We start from the raw sequence: 18,625 nt of genomic DNA on the forward strand, positions 1-18,625 counted from the left end.
AGGGGGAGGGAGAGGTAGGGGAGTGGAGGAGGGGAGGGAGAGTGGAGGGTGGGAGCAGATGGGCACACCAGCTGTCACAGTGGTGATCAGAGACAAGCCTGCAGTCTAACCCTGTAAAAGGTTTTCCTGAAACTCCTGATTTTGTTTAGTAGTAATGAACACCAGCTTGCATCCAATTTTTGTTTTCCTCTTTGTTGGTCTACCTACCAAGTTTATCCCCTGACCTTCAGGGGACCTCACCCCAAAGCCACTGTGTGAAAACCAACCTTATTTCTAAGAATATTTCTAAGGTCTATGACCTTCTTTGGTAATCCATGACGAGGATTAACCACTCTTTTTAGAAAACCATTTTGTCCACATGCCTCACGCTCCCATTAAGTCCAGTCTATGGGCAGATCACAGGCCTCAGGATAAATGTGTAAGGAGGCCTTGTGCAAGGCCACCAGGGAGGGAGGACGCAGTGGTGCCCTCTAAGCACGTTGACATACAAAACTCCTGAAATGCTGTGTAGAACTGTGCCGCATTTGGAGAGGGGAAGATAAAATGTGTCTGTGGGTTGGAGTCAGCCTGCAGGGTTTATAACACAACTGTATTTTATATTTTTTGAAAAATATTAAGTTTTCCTGAACCTTTTATTTTCTAGTTGAATTAGCATTTCATCCTAAGTTTTGCTTTAATTTATGGTTCTTTTCTGAATCAAAGGTTTGTACATAGCTGTGTTAAATAATGACCTCCAAACTCAAATGTGAAATTGGTGTAAAGGTTTTGACAGTGAGTTGTATTGTGAGCAGTTTAATTAAAGTTGTCTTAGTGGAGTCTACTTGTTTCTGTAGTTGGTGGTTCAGCCTGACCTCAAAACAACAAAAAATGTAAACATAGCAAACATTTCTCGAGCTCTAACATTGTGCTGACCTATAAGAGAGCCAGAAATAAGTAAAGGTTTGGTGAAGCCAGGTAAGATTATTACTGCCTGTTAGAGTAGAGGAGACGGTTTGAAATAAAATGGAAATAAATAAGGAGCTAGAGTCACCTGGACAACACTGTAGCTGTAACAAAGACACCCCAGATGGCAATGGCTCCAATGAGGGAGAAATCAATTTCTCTTTCAGGTAACTCTCCAAAGCAGGTAAGCAAGCCCTGCTCCAGGGGGCCGCCCAGGGACCTGGACTGGAGGAGTGGCTCTGCCATCCTCAACACGTGCTTTCCCTGATTGCTCCAGTCAGCCCTCTTTCTAACCAGGATAGGAAAGGAGAGAACATAACTGGGGAAAGCACCTTTTAATTTTTTTTTTTTAGACAAGGTCTCACTCTGTCACCTAGGAGTGCAGTGGTGCAATATTGGCTCATTGCAGCCTCGACCTCCTGGGCTCAAGCAATCCTCCCATCTTAGCCTCCCAAGTACCTGGGACTACAGGTGCACACCACCATGCCTAGCTAATTTTGTCTGTTGTAGAGATGGGGGTCTTGCTATGTTTCCCAGGGTGGTCTCAAACTCCTGGGCTCAAGCATTCTTCCTCCCATCTTAGCCTCTCAAAGCACTGGGATTATAGGTGTGAGCAATCATGCCTGGCATAATTTATTTTTCTTTTTTCTTTTTTTTTTTTTTTTTGAGACGGAGTCTCACTCTGTTGCCCAGGCTGGAGTGCAGTGGCGCACCTTGGCTCACTGCAACCTCTGCCTCCCGGGTTCACACTATTCTCCTGCCTCAGCCTCCCGAAAAGCTGGGACTACAGGCACCTGCCACCATGCCCGGCTAACTTTTTGTATTTTCAGTAGAGGCGAGGTTTCACCGTGTTAGCCAGGATGATCTCGATCTCCTGACCTTGTGATCAGCCCACCTCAGCCTCCCAAAGTGCTGGGATTATAGGCGTGAGCCACCGTGCCCGGCAGCGTAATTTATTTTTCAATAGAAATTTTCAAACATACACAAATGTAGGGATAATGCAGTATAAGATATTCCCATGCGCCTATCACTGAGCTTAAACAGTTACCTTTGTATGGTCAAACTTGTATCATTTATATCCCCCAAATATGTCCCCCACCGCTTCGCTGCATTATTTAAAAGCAAATCTTAGACATCTTTAAGAAGATGATCTGGAAGTTGTACACATCACCACATCACTTGGTGAGAACTCAGTTACATGATCGCACCAGACACAAGCAAGGCTGGGACATGTCTCTAGCTGGGCAGCCGTGTACCCAGGAAGAAGGAGAGAATGCCACACTTGGGATTACAGGATTTGAGGAGGTAGCCTTGAAAAAGGCCATACAGGTTGAAATCACGTGGCCCAGAGGAAGATCAAGGACATTTCTACACTGTAGTCAAATCCAACGGATGCCCAGTGCATACTGACACCTTGTGAGGGCTGCAGTGCAAGTCTTGAAAATCTTATGCACTCGCATTTTCAGCAAATTCAGCATTTGCCAGACAAAAACAGAATAGCAAGATGAAGTGGCTTAGAAAGGCACTACTGCTCTTGCTCTTTTTCTCACCTGTGTAAACTTAGCTGAGTTAATGATTTTAGAGGAGAGAAAGTCAATATATGTGTAAATTATGAAGATGGTTTATCTGCTTCTGCTGTTGGAAACCTGTCTTTTAAGGTGCTATAATGTGTATGTGTATTTTAGACTTTATGTATTTTCCTGTAATAAGAAGAGAACAAGACATCACAGAACTTAAAATATGCAAAAGAAGAAATAGTTTACGCTAGTGTAATGAATCAATTCATGTTAAAAACATTTATTGAGCATGTACTATATTTAGAAGATTGAGCTGGGTACTCCAGCAGATAGATGATAACAAACCTTCAGCCCCTGTTCTTGGAAGCTCTCAATCTGAGGGCAGACAAACATGAAAACATCTAACTATAATGCAAGACAGAATGAATCAGGTGCCATAGTTGGGTGTAGTGGACATCCATTATCTTACCTGCCCAATATCCATTCTCTTCCTACAAGACCCTTGGTATTTCTCAGGGACCACCCCTCTCCACTCTCAGTCCCTGCGGTTTGAGTGGAGCTGAGTCAACCTTCATCCCCACAGGGGGGTGTAACCCAAGTCTAGTCAATCAGAGCAATTGTATTTTCCTGGCCCAAGTGATGAGTCGTTCATAAGTGGTCACATGCCCAGTCAAAACCAATGACCTTTGTGCTACTGCTGAGAAAAGAAACTCTTTCCTCCTCTGGGATGGCTGGATAGGATGAAAGCCTGGAACTCTGGGAAGCTCATTATTGCCACTGCCTGAAAATGGAGCCCACACCAAAGGTAATTGAGCTGAGAGATGAAATGAGTGGGTCCTGATGACATCTTTTAAAACTGTCGGATATTTCCCATGTCAAGCACTGCAGTAAGCATATCATTCACTGTTTTATTCATTCATTCGCTCACTTGCTGACTTTACCTGCGCAGTTGCATTTAATCCCTATACGGTAGTTCCCCAGCTGCTTTCTGAGGTCTCAGCTACTGGCCATCCACTGCGGTCCAAAAATCAGTGAGTACAGTACAATAAAATATTTTGAGAAAGAGACCACATTCACATAACTTTTATTACAGTATATCGTTATAACCACTCTATTTTATTATTATTGTTATTAATTTCTTAGTGTGCCTAATTTATAAGTTAAATGTTATTATAGGTATGTATGCACATATAGGAAAAAACATAGTGTATACGTGGTTCAGACTATCTGAGGTTTCAGGCATCCACTAAGGGTCTTGGAATATACCCCACTGGATGAGGGGGGACTACTTTAACATTAATAGAAAGTGGGTACCATTATTCTCATTGTATAGATGAACCTACTGCTAATTAATGGAAAAGGCGGGATTGAACACAGAATCAGATCTGTTTCTAATACCCTATATGGTTTCTCAAGGAGAAAATAGCTCTTATAAAACCAATGTATTCTCTTAGCACCTAGAATACAAGAGTGTATTCACTTAGAAGGGGCCCCTTATATATTTCTTGACGGGGTGCATATTCATGGTGTAAAGAATGGTGGTGCTGTTACTTAGAGTGGGAAGCACAGGAAGAGATGCAGGAGGAAGAGAAGGGGAGGATGAATTCAGGTGCAGCCAGGATGTGGGTACAGGAAGAGATGATATGTCCAGAGGTGAAAATGTGAGGTTGGAATAGGGCGAGAGGTAGAGAGGAATATTTAGAAATTTTCTGAGAGGAGAATTGATGAAGGACATCTTTCCACAAATGTTATCTCAGTGAGGCCTTCCTGGACCCCAAATTGCAATCTCCTTCTTCATTCCCTTTTCCTTACCTTCCCCATCTCTCCTCCCTGCTTTGTATTCTCATAGCATCAATCACCTGTATCTAAATAGATATCTGTTTGTTTTTATCTATGTCCTCTGCATCCCCATGACAATATAAGCTTTATTTGAGGAGGGAGACAGGCTGTTGTTCACGGTGGTATCCCACATGCCTAGACTAGTGCCTGGCACATAGGAGGTGCTCAAAGTATATTTGTTGAATTAATAAATGAAGGAGTGGAAGTGAGTGAGATTGCTCACTGATGGCAGAGATACAGAAGGGTAGACAGAAGACCTCAGAAGAGGAGACCCTGGAAGTGACTGAGACAATCTAAGAGGCAGAAGACAAATCAAAGAGCCATTCCCAAGAATAAGGAAAGCAGAGGGCTTCCAGAGCAGCACAGCCAGCAGGGTCAAACGTTGCTGAGGAGCAAAATATGGCCGAGGCCATTACATCTTTGGTAATGTTACACAGCATCATGGTGTGGAGGCTCTTGGGATTCAGAGTTAAGCATGAGGGTTTGAATTTCAGTCCTGCCATTTACTAATTTACTAGTTTAGTAAATTTGAGTAACTCTCTAAACTTTGGAGGCTTGGTCTGTTTACCTATAAAATGGGTATAATACTGACCCTACCTCAAAGCATAATTTTAAGGATGCACTGAATTATTATATGTGAAAGACATGTATATGTGTGAATTATTACCATTATCAGTGATTTGCAGTGGGTAGAATAAATATCTACAAATAAAGGAAGTCATGAAAAATTTTGATAAACCATTATTGTTTGGGAATAATTGATTTCAAGACAAAACAAAATACATGATGATTCTCGCTGTCATTTTCAAACACTATGCATATATATTTGAAAGTGAGCATTTGCATTTATGAATTTGAATTTGGGGCATTTTCTTTATCAGGACTGTTTCCGGCTTTTTTATACCCCTTCTTACTTAGGCTATTTATGCAAATGCACAATCCCAGACAGACAAGAGGCAACATTTCAGTTCTCTGTCAATTAGGTTGGAGAGCTGCATGCAACCATTCCCTTCCTTCCTCCACCCCCCTCGCAAGCCAATCTTATTTTTTACCCTTTGTATCAGAATGTTGCATATCCCAAGTCTTTCTAGAAAATCACTGATTTTATTTATGCATTAGCCTTTTATGTTGTAGGTTTTGAGTTAGATTTAGTCCTGGTGGCTGAAAGTTCAACATTTTCTGAATGTTTTCCCCAGAACCACAACCATATTTGGCAGCAAAGAAGCTGGAGGGATGAATAGACTTCCATGTTGCTTGGTTGTAGATAGGGAGATGCTGGCAGAAATTTGCAAGCATTTGCATATATACAATTGTCTGTGATGTTTGCTTCCACTTGTGCTCTCTTTCTCTGCCCTCTGTTCTCTTTGTGCAGTGAATTACTAATACAAACACAGATAATGAAATTTCTGATCCCAGACTGCAAAGCAAATGCACATTTTGGAAGGTATCTGGGGAAAATGGATAGGTTCTTTTGATCTTGTTGCTTTAGCCAGACAAGGAAATAAGGAGAAAGTAATTACAGGGACTTGTCTTTGAAGGTAGAATGAGTGGCACTGACAGGGTTTCTTTTCACAGAATCTTGTAGAAATGCTATTTTCTTGTTAATACCAATAGGTATTATTCCTGGAAATAGAGTTTATGTATTAAAATGTGTGTTCAGCAGATGGGACACCGTCCACAGGAAGCAGAACAAGTTCTGTCCTTGTGGCTACAGGACAGAGTGGATCTAGGGGTAGGTGAAATTTGTCCCCAGGCTTGAGGCATTCCCCAGGGCAGCCATGACAGTGCAAATTCTAGAGGTGGAGTGAAAGTGCATTTGTCCCTGAAAGCATCCTGTGGTAAATCACCGCTCTTGCATATTCAGAAGTCATCAGTTTCATAAGCAGAAGCGTGACTCTGTTGGGCAACTGGAGGTGGTAACTCAGTGGCTCTGATTAGGTGGCAGTGATATCAGGAATGCTCAGCTTGCCTGACTTCAGAATATGTTCCTATTAGCTATCAGAAAGCTCCCTGGAGAAAAGAGCTGAAATGCAACTTTAATTGGCAACTTTTTAGGGTAACAAAGAACATTTTCTTATACCTATCCCTGTGGTGGACCTAAAGTTAATACATTGGTAAGTGAGCAATTCGAATTAAGTCCATGCTTTCTTAAACAAACAAGTAAACAAAGAAGTTTTAATTGTCAGTGTACTATGTACTTTATGGCACAACACGATCACCTTTGGTTTAAGAAATGCATATCGGCTGGGCACGCTAGTGCATGCCTGTAGTCTCAGCTCCCTGGGAGGCTGAGGTAGGAGGATCGCTTGAGTCCGGGAATTCAAATTCAGCCTAGATAATATAACAAGACCTTGTCTAAAAAAAAGCATGCCAATTCTTTTCTTCTTTTAAAATAGTTTTGATTTTACCTATTGTTGACCTTTCATCATATATCATGTGGTAAACACCAATTCTGTTTGTCTGAATAGGTTTCTAAACAACTTAAGCTTGTGCTGACAGCTTGTATAAAAAGAACAAATATTTGTTTTTTATTTCATGCAAATATCGCATGCTGTCAAACAAGACGGGCTTAAAGAGGCTAGGATTTTGTCTTTCATAGCTCACTAAGGGACAGCTAATCTATAGCAGAAATAATTTTAAATGTAGAAGTGCAGTGTGGAAAATACAGACCTCCCCCGGTTGAAAAGATGTTAGTAGAAAAAAAAATTTAGCTGAAAAAGGTTATGAAATGCTTATCTTGTTAGACAGCTTAAAATATGTTGGGAATAGAATAAAAAAGAGAGAAATGGTTTACAAGAAAAAAGACTGTTCTAACAGCTATTACTTTACTGGAAATTAGTTTAGTGACATTAAAACTCTTTAAATAAACATATATGAAATGATATAACTTTGTGTTGAAACAAGGTTAAGTAAAAAACTGAAATAGCATTATTGTGGATAGAGATCAAACCCTTGAAATTACGGATATTAAGGAACTCATTGGGCAATCACTGGGTTCTTTGCTTTCTTTTCATTCTTTCTTGGCATATCCTTTATGGCCCATAATGAGGTAGGTAGAGATACATTGTTATAGCTGCAGTTTAGTGGCAGAAAGTGAATGAAAGAAAATTTCTCTTAAAAATGAGAACAATATTCATCCTAATGATGCTGTTGGACTGTCCACTATGGAGATTTAAACTAGCATATGAAATTCATTTACAGATATAATGGATACCAATCTAAATATGAAATAGTCATATGTATGATATTGCTTCTGTTTGGATTCCTGCTGTCTGCCATTCTAGGTGGGATTGTGGATGGATTTTCCCCTCTCACTCATTTCCTGTTCCACAATGCCTACTGTGCAATATTACTGGGCTATGTCAGCCACCTAGCTACCTTCCTGGTGTGACCGCTGTTCCTACTTTCCTTTATACAATGAAGAATTAACTGTTCAGGTACTGTCATCTGCCTTATCCAACACACTTTATAACACAGGGAGAGAATTTTAATAAGACCTCCAAGGGGCCTGTTGCCATTTTTAGAGAGAAGGTTTCCTACAAAGGAAGTGCATGGAAACTCCCAAGAGAAAGCTAAAACCCCCTGCTGAGAGGAACCCGTGTCATCCCATTTTATTGTCTACCTGTCACCACAGCCCTTGCATCATTCTGACAGGCTGCTCTTTTCTCTTGTAGCCAGTGCTGCTTAATGTCATTTTCTTGGTTGAACATCTTTATTTCTGACTTGTTACAAACCATTAACTAGTTTCCAGGTTTCAATGTCCTGGCTACTTTTGACTAGTAAGTCATTTGGCATAACAAGGTTTCCCTTTATCTTCTTGCTAAAGAAAATCTCTACAAGAAATGATCAGTGTTCCAATTTTTATGAATCCTAGCAGATAGGAAGTGCCTGTCATCGGATGCGAGGTATCTTTTCTGAAAGCATATTCTAGTTCATATAATAGAACTTGACAGACACACTGGGTAACCATTACACTTTCTGTAGAAGGCTTGAAACAATTTAGGTGAAAAGAAGAGAATTTTACAAATATACTTGCCTGGGATGGTTTGAAATAAACATAACAGCATTGTTTATAATTAGATTTCTTACATGAAATGTTTTCACACATAAAATTTTTAAAATATATTTTGAAAAGCATTCAGTAGTTTAACAGTTGTCAGTCTCTATAAACACACTTTTCAAGGGCTAGTTATTTGTAGTATTGCTAAAATGAAGACTGGCTGCTTTGGACAATGATTTAAAAATAATATATATAGATGTGTGGCTTGATGACATATTGCTAAAGCATTAAAAAAACTTAGACTTTAGTTTGCTTTGTATAAAGCTACTCAAACATGAAATTAATATAACTAATTTTTAAAATTACTCTATTTTATTAAAGTTTCAAAAATGTACTTTTATTTTTTTCAAAGAGATGGGGTCTCACTCTCTTGCCCAGACTGGAGTGTGGTGGTGCTATCTTAGCTCACTATAGCCTCAGACTCCTGGGCTTAAGCAATCCTCCCACCTCAGCTTCCCAAGTAGCTGGAACCACAGGCGAATGTCACCACGCCTGGCTAATTTTTGTATTTTTAAAATAGAGGCAGGTCTTGCTATGTTGCCCAGGTTGGTCTTGAGCTCCTTGGCTCAAGTGATCCTTTCATCTCAACCTCCTAAAATGCTGGGATTATAGGCGTGAGCTGCCGAGCCCAGCCAACTTTTTTAAAGAAATGAACTTAAACATCATGAGCATATATGTTAATGTAATGTTACATTATTTAAATCCTAAGTAAGAATATTTATTTATCCTTGCCTAATTAATGGATTAACGATATTTAACGATCAGTTACTGACCCAGCAACTCCACTTCTAGGACTCTATATTAGTGAAATAGTTGAGGAAGTGCATAAGTATGTATGTTCAGTATATGCGGCATTGTAAATCATGAAAAATCTGAGACAGCTTACGAATATATTAATAAGGGAATGGATAAATGAGCCAAAGGACACCTCTAAAGTGGAACACTACATTGTTGTTTAAAAGTTGAGCTACAAATGTATGTGCTGATGTGGGCGGTGTCTTTGATATGTTGTTGAGTGGAAAAAGCAGCCTGCAGCAGTGTGTGTAGAGTGTGAGACCATTTCTGAGTATAGTGGGAACTCTCTCTCCCCACCTCCTCTGTCTTCATAGGAACACAGAAAACAGTCTGGAAGGATACACACCGGACAACCTTTGAGTGTGAAGGCATGGGGGAAATAAGACGAAAGACCTGATCTTTTGCTTTATATACCTCCATATTATTTGAATTTAGCTTCTCCAGTGTTTATGGACACTATGAGTTAACTTGACAACCTGATTAAATAATTTAAAAAGGAAATTTCATGTCACAGAAAGGATTGGATGAAAAGAGATAAATGTAGCTACTTGAAATTTCTAACAAAGAAGCGTGGTTTCCTTCCATTCGGTTAACTCTGGCACTCAAAGAATTTGTGTCTCTCTATGAATTTTAACAAATAGAACCTCAAAATCTGGGCGCATATGCTGTCAACCCAGAGTCTATGTCATCCTGGGAGCGGCTGTGGTCCTCAGTTGATTTCTTGGTGCTGTATTTCAAATCAGCTCATAAATTATTAATAGTACATGTGTAGGTCAGAGACACACTAACCCTGACAATCATTTCATAATATTCTCTCTTTAGCATTAGAAGAGAAGAGAAGGGAGTAATCAATATGCAACATCAGAGGTATATTTCACATAGATATGATATAGGCACTTAGAAAAAAAGAGTCAGATCTTTACAAAAACCTGTCAGCCTGGCATTAATCTTGCATTATGAATAATGTGGCTATCTATGAATCTTTAATATTTTTTAAATGATGAAATTGTATTGTATCCTCTACCAAAGCAAATTTGATAAAATGTGAGAATAGTTTGATCAATGAAGATGTTGATATATGTGAATAAAAAAATTTAAAGCTAGCTCATTAAAGTGCAAAAAGCAACAGCTATACTTTGACCTCAGTGTAAATTTTCAGCCCAAATTGAGTTTTACCGTTATCCATAATGTCATGGAATTATTTTTTAAACAAGTTATAAAATAATTGTTTGGTTAAAACCATTATCCCACAAGACATCTCTGGTAATATACCACTAGCAACCAATTTGGTATTGGCTTCTGGTTTATAATAAGACCATCTTTGAGAATTCCTAACAAACACTTAGATTAATGTTTCATATATAGGATACAGCAGTGCTCATGAAAGATTACAAATCCAATGGCTTTGCTAGAAATACTGTTACATTTTTCTTTCCATGAAGTAATCCTGGAATAATTTGTTCCAGTTTAATTTTCAGTGAAAGTAAGAAAAGTAGATCAAGAATTTTGCTTACGAAATTTGCCTAATGAAGAAATTTTAATCAGTGCTTGTTGAACTGAAGATAAAAATATAGTTTGTTTCTACAGATTTGAGGAGAATTAACATGTATCTGATTGTTAATATTTGATTCTTGTTTAATTATTTATTATATCAAGGAATGAATCTGTCAAGTAAATAATGAAATGCGTACATGCAGCATATGTAATTAGGTTAGGTGCATAAATCCAAAGTGTTCACTTTATAGTTGTCAGTGCAAAATTTATTAATAATGAGAAATGTTAAGTGAAGAAAATTCTTAACACAGTCTACTCATTAGTGCGGATTACAGCAATTGTTGGCTGAAGAAAAAGAAGGCTACAAATAGTCATGGTTAGGCTTCATTTTCTTAGTTGTCTTTTAATCGTTTAAAAGTATTAGTGAATTGGAGCACATTGGTTTCTCTTTTTAGAAATGTATGATTTGAAACAGGAGTTGTGGATTCGAATGCATGCTGCCAATGGAGTAATTCCACACTGAAAAAATACAGACCTCAGGGTTTCTAAATCCAAACAATTATTTAAGGGGGGAAATTCAATTAACATTTGAGAAGAAAAACCTTCTTTTATGATTAAACTGTCAGATTTGAATCTGAAGATTCAGCTTTAAATTCACTGTGAAGGTGCATAGACAGGAGGCGATGCATCACCTGCTGTCTCCTCTGTTTCCCCCGCCTGCCCCAGCTCAATGGGGACAGAAAGAAGCACCTTGTCAAGTACCTTCCGTGAACCCCAGGTTTGCCTGGGCTGCTGGCACAGGTGATGAAACAGGGATTTGAGGAGACCTCAGGTACCTGGGAATGAGACTTGATGGGATCTCTGGGTATGTTGGCGTGGAGATTACAGGGACCTGGTTGAGTGGGTGCCACCAACTCCATATTAAAGAATCTGACTCATAACCTGGTTAGAGTTAGGTCTGTACTTCATGTTAATCATTAATACCAATGTATGGTCTAAGGGGCAACCAACCAGAAACAAGATAATGAGATCCCACTGTGTCACTAACTAGTCTGGTAACTTCCAGAAAATTCTCTAAATTCTAGGGCCTTAGTTTCTTCACCTATCAAATTAGAGGACTGTCATTCTGGCTTTAAAGGTCTATGATTCACAGAGATGGTATTGGAATACATCAGATTTTGTGCAAGCAGTTCCATGAGTGTCTTGAAAAGAAAGGGAGAGTATGATGGTACGAACATTCATCATCTGACCAGGTATTGTTCAGAGACACTTATACATTTATTAGAAGATGGAAGATACAATGACAAAAGGAAGTCCATGTGGTATTTTAGTAAATGACATGACTAAAAATGTCTTACTAAGGGAGTGTGGGCTGCCTTTCCTCAGCAGTGGGGACCAGAGACATTCGAGTTAGTTACCGTGTATTGACTCCAGATAAATGACATGACTTAGCCACTACTTAAGAACTTTCTTACCTCATATATATATATATTTTATATATATATAATTTAAATATATAATATATTATAAATAATATATATATTATTTATATTATATAATTTTTATATAATATAAATATATAAAATATATAAAAATATTATTTATAATACATATATAAATTAAAAGAGAACTAGAAGGCCTATTTAGGATAATGAAGTGACATTACGAAACAAAGACTACATGTTACAATTTTCCTATCTGCCTTCGAGAGGGGAATGACTAATAATTTTATCTTCAAACATTTCTATGATTTACACGTTTTCAAAGAGGAATATTCTGATGGTGAATAATCCAGTTATTACATTATTTGCTAAATTAAAATAATTATTTGCTATTCTCCTGACTTAATTCTCAGATGTCTACAAACTAAAGAACTTAGGGCAAAAATGGCTTAATTCAGTCAAGAATTCATATTGTTAAAGGAAAAATCCTATGTGGGATCCATAATATGGCCAGTTATTTAGTGGGGAGAAAGCAAAGCAAAAGAGCAAATATTTTACTGCACCCTAAGAAAATATCAATTGGATTCAGCCAAGCAGTTTGCTATCGACTAAATCAATATATACCATTTTTTCAAACACTATTTTTTGGTAGAAAGAACCAATATAAGAATAATCAAAGTGTGATTGGTTTCGATCTTCAAATAAAAAGCCATCATAAGTCGCTGATACTGGCCAGGCGTGGTGGCTCACGCCTGTAATCCCAGGACTTTGGGAGGCCGAGGTGGGAGGATCACCTGAGGTTGGGTGTTTGAGACCAGCCTGGGCAACATGGTGAAACCCTGTCTCTACTAGAAATACAAAAATTAGCCAGGCGTGGTGGCATGCACCTTTAATCCCAGCTACTTGGGAGGCCGAGGCAGGAGAATTCCTTGAACCAGGGAAGCAGAGGTTCCAGTGAGCTGAGATCATGCCACTGCACTCCAGCTTGGCCTGGGCAGCAGAGTAAGACTGCATCTCAAGAAAAAAAAAAAAAGAAAAGAAAAGTTGCTGATACTTTTAGTGCCTACTCAATAGCCATCCTCCCTTATTCCTTATTCCTTGGGAGCTGCCCTGTCCAGATTCTAGAGAAAAAATAAAAAATTTTCTAAGCCACTAAGCTTTGGGATAGTTTGGCTACAGAAATTGATGACTGGGAAACTGACTAAAATTCAGCTTTTGTTTTGGCATTGCCTGTCCTGTCAATTCCCTGCTCTCCTGCACAGCTCCCCTTACCCTCAAAATAATTCAAGGCTAAATCCTGATTAGTTGTCAATTCTGATAATCTTGCCTCTCTTGCCAGTGGTAGTTTAGAGATAGTCGTGTGCCCTGGTTCTGGCCAATGAGAAAAGATCTGAGGGATCTTTGGTATAATTTCTCCACTCTTAAAAAATTTGAGAACAGTCAACTTTTTTGGCTGGCCTTTGCCATGTCTTAAAGTGATGCCTGGAACTATGGCAGCCATTTTGAGACCTTGAGGAGAACTAGCTAAGGACAAGGTCAGCAAGCTGAGGATGGCAGAGTTTCAGAAAGACGAGAAAAACTTGACAACATTAAACATTTTTGACCCACTAAATTAACCAAACTTAGCATCTGCTACCTTGGGACTTCCTACATGAGATACTACATTTTCTTCATTTTTAAAGCTACTACAGACAGGTTTTCTATTACTGAAATCAAAGTTATCCTAAGAAAAACAAGCAGCATATGAAGCTTTATTTTATCACATCTGACAGAACAGCTCAGCCTTAAGTTGGGAGTAAGATTTATACAATTCTGCTGATAATATTTATTACTCATTTTAATTGTTTGCATGGTAATATTGAAGCCCCCCAACTGTTAGGAAATGTGCATTATTTTAACAATACTGGGTATCAGTAAATAAAATATGCTAAATATTGCTGAAAATAAACACTAAGTAACTCAATTTGTGTCATTATATGTGAGGAATGGGAAAAGCTTCTTGGAAGAGGTGATATTTAATCTGGACTTGGAAAGATTGGTGATATTTGAACAGTTGGATATGAAGTTCAAGGGCATTCTAGAGAATGTCATGGGAAAGGAAATGCAATAGCATGATTTGGGGATGTACTGTAGTAGACAAATAAGGCTGGAGGTGGGTTAGGTGCAGATTGTGGAGGGTCTTAAATGTCTTGCTAAGGGAGTGTGGAGTGCCTTTCCTCAGCAGTGGGGAACAGAGATATTTGAGTTAGTTACTGTGTATTGATTCCAGATAAACGAATAAAGCATATAGTATGTATATATTTTTTGTAGTTTTTTTGGTATATTTTCATGAAAAGTGTGTATGATTTTAGTGAAACCATAAAAATCCATTTTCATTCCAATTTAGATTCTGTTTTAAAGTAGTTGCCAAGGAAACTAGTAAGTGACTGGTTATGCCCGATTTTCCCTAAGTTCAAAATTAGATGCAAATTCTTCAAAGAGACTACTTGAAGGCCAGTAAACATTTCAAAGGCAGTCAAGCTCAGACGCCTGGGTGTGTGGGTGCAGGATGGTTAGAAGGGGGGTTCTGATGTTCCTGGAGGGAAGAGATGCCTTGCCTGTGTAGGCAAAGAGCTACTTTGAGGGAAAAAAGCTGAATGAGTTAGAGGTGAGTGCCCAGGAAGAGAAGCTGGAAGTGAGAGGTTCCACTGAAGTGCCTAGAAACAGACACTCTTTAATGGAGACAAGACCAAATTTCTGGAGTTTTCCTTTGTTTACATCTTTATATCTTGTCTCGTTTCAAAAAGGAGTTAACTTTAAGTATGTCGCTGAATAAACACGAGGCAGCATGACTCCATCGCAGGTAGAGATAGGACTAAAACATGATTCTCCTAAACTTTAACCCTGGAGTTAGCTCACTTAATCCTGTAAATCTCTGCAAAGACTAACTTTGTTCCCTGGCTCCTCCGTGGTTGCCAGGTGGTGGATACACATTCTACAACAGAAGAAACTGGAATCGCTAGAGGTGTCTTTTTTTAGGGCAAGGAAGCATTTCCCAGAAAACCCCAACAGATGTCCCCTGGCTTGGCCTTGGCCAGGACTGGTCACATGCTCTTTTCTAAGCCAGTGCCTGGGCAAGGGAAGGGGTTGGTCGTAACCGATTTAGACTACTTAGGATTTACTTCTGGGCCAAGGAGAGGGAGGGGGTGAGGGAGGGGGTGAGGGTGGGGGTGGGGGCGGGGGACTGGCCCGGCCTAAGATGGCTGGGGGTGATGCGGTCGGGGGACAAAGGAGTGCTGGACAGTTGTGTGAGCTGTAAGAAGGACCCGGAAAATACTGCAGAGTGATTGAGAGTGTAGAGGGGCCTGGGTTCTCATCTGTGCTCCCTCCCACCTTAGCTGGGTTATGCTGGGCACCTTGCAAGGCTTTGCTAAGCCTGGGTTTCCAGAAGTGCAGTAAGATCGCTGTGATAAACATGTAGGTAAAGCAGTTGGCATAGTACCTTGCATAGAATAGTCCTCAGCAGATGTTTACTACTGTCGTTGTTGCTATTAATAAAAGTGACCTAGCTCCTCTCCTCGAGAAGTTCACAAGGGGCCCAAATGTGACAGGGAGAGCTATCAGAAGGCAGGAGGTGACTTCTTGCCAGGGCGCAAGCCAGGGCAAGAAGAGAGGCGCCGTGAAGCCTGCGTTCCCTCCCGCACGCGGCTTGCCTCGGTGGCCACACGGGGAGCTCAGCAAGGCCCAGGGTTCGGGAGGCGGGTCCTGCACAGCGACGCAGCCTTGTCCCGGTGGCCGCAGGCCTGGGGAGCAGGGCGCAGCACAACCGCCGCCCGCTTGCAGGCGAGACGAGAGCGGGGCGCCGGGATGCTGGCGTCCAATTTAACCACCAGGGCGCGCGGGACGGAGGCCGGGGGTCCCGCTTTTCCGTCAGAGTTCGCGGTCACGAGTGGAACCCACTGAGCACTCTAGTTTCCTGGCATTTTCATGGCAGTAATTGGATGACAGAGTCAAGAGGCAGGGCCTGCGCCGACACTGACTAGCAACGCGTGGCCTCTGAGCTGCGCCCGGCCGCCCACCCCTTCCTCCTCCCGCACCGGGCCCGCTCCCCCTCCCCGCCCGGCTCGGCGGCTGGGGGGTGGGCGGAGCCGCGGCCGGGCAGTTCATTATGTTGGACACGGCGCGTCTGCGCCTCCGGCCGCCGCGGCTCCCGGGGCCTCCGCCTGCAGCCTGCGGCGGAACGGGGGCAGGCGGCTGAGACAGGCGAGCTATTTGCATTCCCCGGCAGTCATTTTTATATGCGGAGGTAATGAAGTTGTCAGCGGCGCCCCGAGTGTGGCAGAGCCTGATATTCAAATCGCCCTGCCCGCTCCGCCTGCTCCCGCCCGCCGGTCCCGGGAGCCCCAGGCTGCGCGCGCCCGCACCGCATCCCCGCTTTGCCCCGCGACCGCGCGCGCCTCCTCGTCCTCCCCCGCGCCTTTGTTTCCGTCTCCTTCTCCTTTCCCTCCTCTTTTGTGTCGGGCCAGACTCAGCCCCAGAAACCAGCCACCCTGCCGCGTCCGACTGCCAGGGATCCCTCACGCCGCGAGGTGAGCTGGTGGCAGGTGTGGGGAAGTTCGCGGGTGCAGCTAGGCCGCCGCCCTCGCACTCGACGCCACGCCCGCCCCCTCTTTCCTTCCCCAGGGGCCCCTTGCCCTCCCTTCACCTCCGTCTCCAAGAAAGATGACCTAGTACTGCCATTACCGTTTGGGCCTAGAGGAGTTTTCGTTCCTCTCTCCGAATGCATATTTGTGGTCATTTTTTATGGTTGCAGAAACCCAATACACAGCTATTCTGTCAGGCTGCCGAGAAAAGGCTGTTCGGTAGTTGCAGCCCTGGTGAGGCAATGAGGCAGAAAGGTGGACGCACCTGCCTGGAGTGGTTGAAGGAAGGCAGTGAACATCCACGCTCCTGGGGTTGGTTTTCCTGGGCCTCTGTAGCTGTGCTGCTCACTGGGGCAGCCACTGACCACAAGAGGCTGCCGAGCGCTTGCAGTGTAGCCAGGCCAGACCAGGATGTTCTCCAAGTGGGAAATACACACCCCATTGTAAAGAAGACTGTATGGAAAAAAGAATGTGAACTGGCTCATTCATCATTTAAAAACATTGATTGCATATTGAAATGATAATATTTTGGGTATATGGGGTGAAATAAAGTATCATGAATTAAATCTTTTTTTTAAATGTGGCTACAAAGAACATTTAAATTTACACATGTGGTTCACATTATATCTCTGTGGGATTGCACTTAAGACCCAACGCCACCCATCCTCTAACTCTGCCCTCTCACCTTGCTCTACAGGTACTTTGAAACAGGGCAGGGATGGAGGGAAGGTCCTTGTATCTTAGGGATCTAATGCCCAGGAAAATAATTAGGAGGTGTTTGGGATTATGCTGAAAACCCTGACAACACTGAATAGCAGATGTCTCTTTCTTTTCCCTTTGTTCACTGTAAAGAAAAACTTACACTCCCCCACAGCCATGCCACAATTCCATGGACCAACCATTCATGTGTGAAGGTGAGCCTCTAGGAGTGTTTTGTGTCTTTTAGGAGTTATTTGTGGCACACTAAACTTGCTGACATGCCATTTAGAAAAGTGAATACTGTGTACGCACTGTAACAACTATTCCATAAGTATTTTTGGTGTACACTGTTCCTCAGCACTCACAGGCTTCGGAGTAAGGGCTCCCGGAGTATGCATTGACACGATGGGCTGCAAATGATCCGGGCCTGGGGAAGTCCCCGAGTGTGCATTGATTCCACACACGGCCACGGCTCCTACAGGGCTTTTATGGTGCAGCTCGCCAATGATCCGTGTGTTAAAGACTCCCCAAATACACACTGACACGATAGACTGGAGTTGTTTGGGTCTATCGTGGCAATGATCCGGGGATAATGGCAGTGTCTTATACAATTTCACTGAGATTGGAGTGCTCATGGTCCTAATGGCAGAACCGGAACTGCCCCAGTTAAGTCCCACCATGGCGCCCAGTAAAGGGTGTGTGGGTCTTTGACCTTCTGCTTCATGACACTGTGGCATCGCTAATGTTTACTGATATTTTAACTAACATAATTGAGTTAGCATTTTTTCCCCCTGGAAATTCATTTTTGTAATTCAACACCTGAATTAGGGAGTCCATCTAGTGATGGTTTCATTTGGTTAATCATAAGCTAAAGACCTAGGAAAGGTCATTCTTAAACCTAAAGTGTTTTGGGAAGAATAATCGTGGGAGATGCATATGAGCTTGAGACAGAGTTAATATGGAATAAATAACCTCAGTCCTGAGAAAACCTAGTTGGCTAGGCTGAAATAGACAAGATGAGAAGGTGGAAAGAAGACGTTTTTAAAAATAATGAAAGTAACATATTCAATAAAAATAATTCAAACACTGTAGAAGTGTATGAAATAAAAAACAGAATCCTCCCACTCCTTCCTTCCTTCTTTCTATACCGTTCACTGTTACAAGCACTATTAATATTTTTGTATATTCTTCCAGTAACTTAAAATCACATGCAAA

General features: G+C 41.5%; 1 protein-coding gene across 1 annotated transcript; it reads left to right on the forward strand.

Moving 5' to 3' along the window:
- Positions 1–15,340: 15,340 nt before the first annotated feature.
- Positions 15,341–17,286, forward strand: LOC130541665 (WAS/WASL-interacting protein family member 3-like). The gene is made up of 4 exons (XM_057302741.1): positions 15,341–15,383; positions 15,655–16,010; positions 16,077–16,657; positions 16,882–17,286. Exons 1-4 carry the CDS (start codon positions 15,341–15,343, stop codon positions 16,955–16,957), a joined length of 1,056 nt encoding a protein of 351 aa, XP_057158724.1. The 3' UTR covers positions 16,958–17,286.
- The last annotated feature ends 1,339 nt before the right edge of the window (positions 17,287–18,625 follow it).

The sequence above is a fragment of the Pan paniscus genome, chromosome 6, assembly GCF_029289425.2.
Source record: "Pan paniscus chromosome 6, NHGRI_mPanPan1-v2.0_pri, whole genome shotgun sequence".
NCBI classification, from domain to species: Eukaryota; Metazoa; Chordata; class Mammalia; order Primates; family Hominidae; genus Pan; species Pan paniscus.

What these genes read in the sequence shown, in the direction of transcription:
- LOC130541665 (XM_057302741.1), top strand. Translation starts at nt 15,341, where the DNA reads ATGCGGTCGGGGGACAAAGGAGTGCTGGACAGTTGTGTGAGCT. An exon ending in CTTTTCCGTCAGAGTTCGCG is followed by an intron (nt 16,011 to 16,076) that starts GTCACGAGTGGA and finishes ATTGGATGACAG; the next exon opens with AGTCAAGAGGCAGGGCCTGC. An exon ending in GGGATCCCTCACGCCGCGAG is followed by an intron (nt 16,658 to 16,881) that starts GTGAGCTGGTGG and finishes TTATGGTTGCAG; the next exon opens with AAACCCAATACACAGCTATT.